The 377-nt window shown below is 40.3% G+C and overlaps 1 protein-coding gene across 1 annotated transcript in view; it reads right to left on the bottom strand.

The window, feature by feature from the left end:
* LOC107646240 overlaps positions 182–377 on the bottom strand; it is a 1,234-nt gene continuing 1,038 nt past the window's right edge. The window contains exon 2 of the mRNA XM_016350439.1: positions 182–369. Within this exon, the coding sequence (XP_016205925.1) occupies positions 182–369 (188 nt within the window). The remainder of the gene's footprint in view (positions 370–377) is intronic.

The following is a 377-nucleotide window of genomic DNA, read 5'->3' as shown; positions in this document are numbered from 1 at the left end:
CCAGTCCAAAAACTGAGGTAGTAGTAATATATATAATTATTTATCTTTTTCTTCTTTTCTTAACCGGCAGTTACATAGAGATGGTAATAATCACCTAATTCTTATTCTTTTTTCACTTTATATATTAACTATAATCACATGCAGTATATATTATTTGTTAATAATAGGATGAACCTATAACTCAAACTGGTGAACCGCAACGGTATGTGATGACGCATGAATCACCATAACCGATTCGGAGCGTGTATAGATGAGAAGGCCTCACAAGGAATGGTGGCATCCGAGCCAGAACTTCACAAACACACTGACTGTCCACTTCTCTAGCCCACCTGCAGCAGTTATTCGCCTCCGGAGACGTCCGGCGACGCTCTCGGCGA

Source organism: Arachis ipaensis, chromosome B06, assembly GCF_000816755.2.
Source record: "Arachis ipaensis cultivar K30076 chromosome B06, Araip1.1, whole genome shotgun sequence".
NCBI classification, from domain to species: domain Eukaryota; kingdom Viridiplantae; phylum Streptophyta; class Magnoliopsida; order Fabales; family Fabaceae; genus Arachis; species Arachis ipaensis.
Note: the sequence above shows the minus strand (reverse complement) of the source record. Positions and strands in the feature narration are given on the sequence as shown.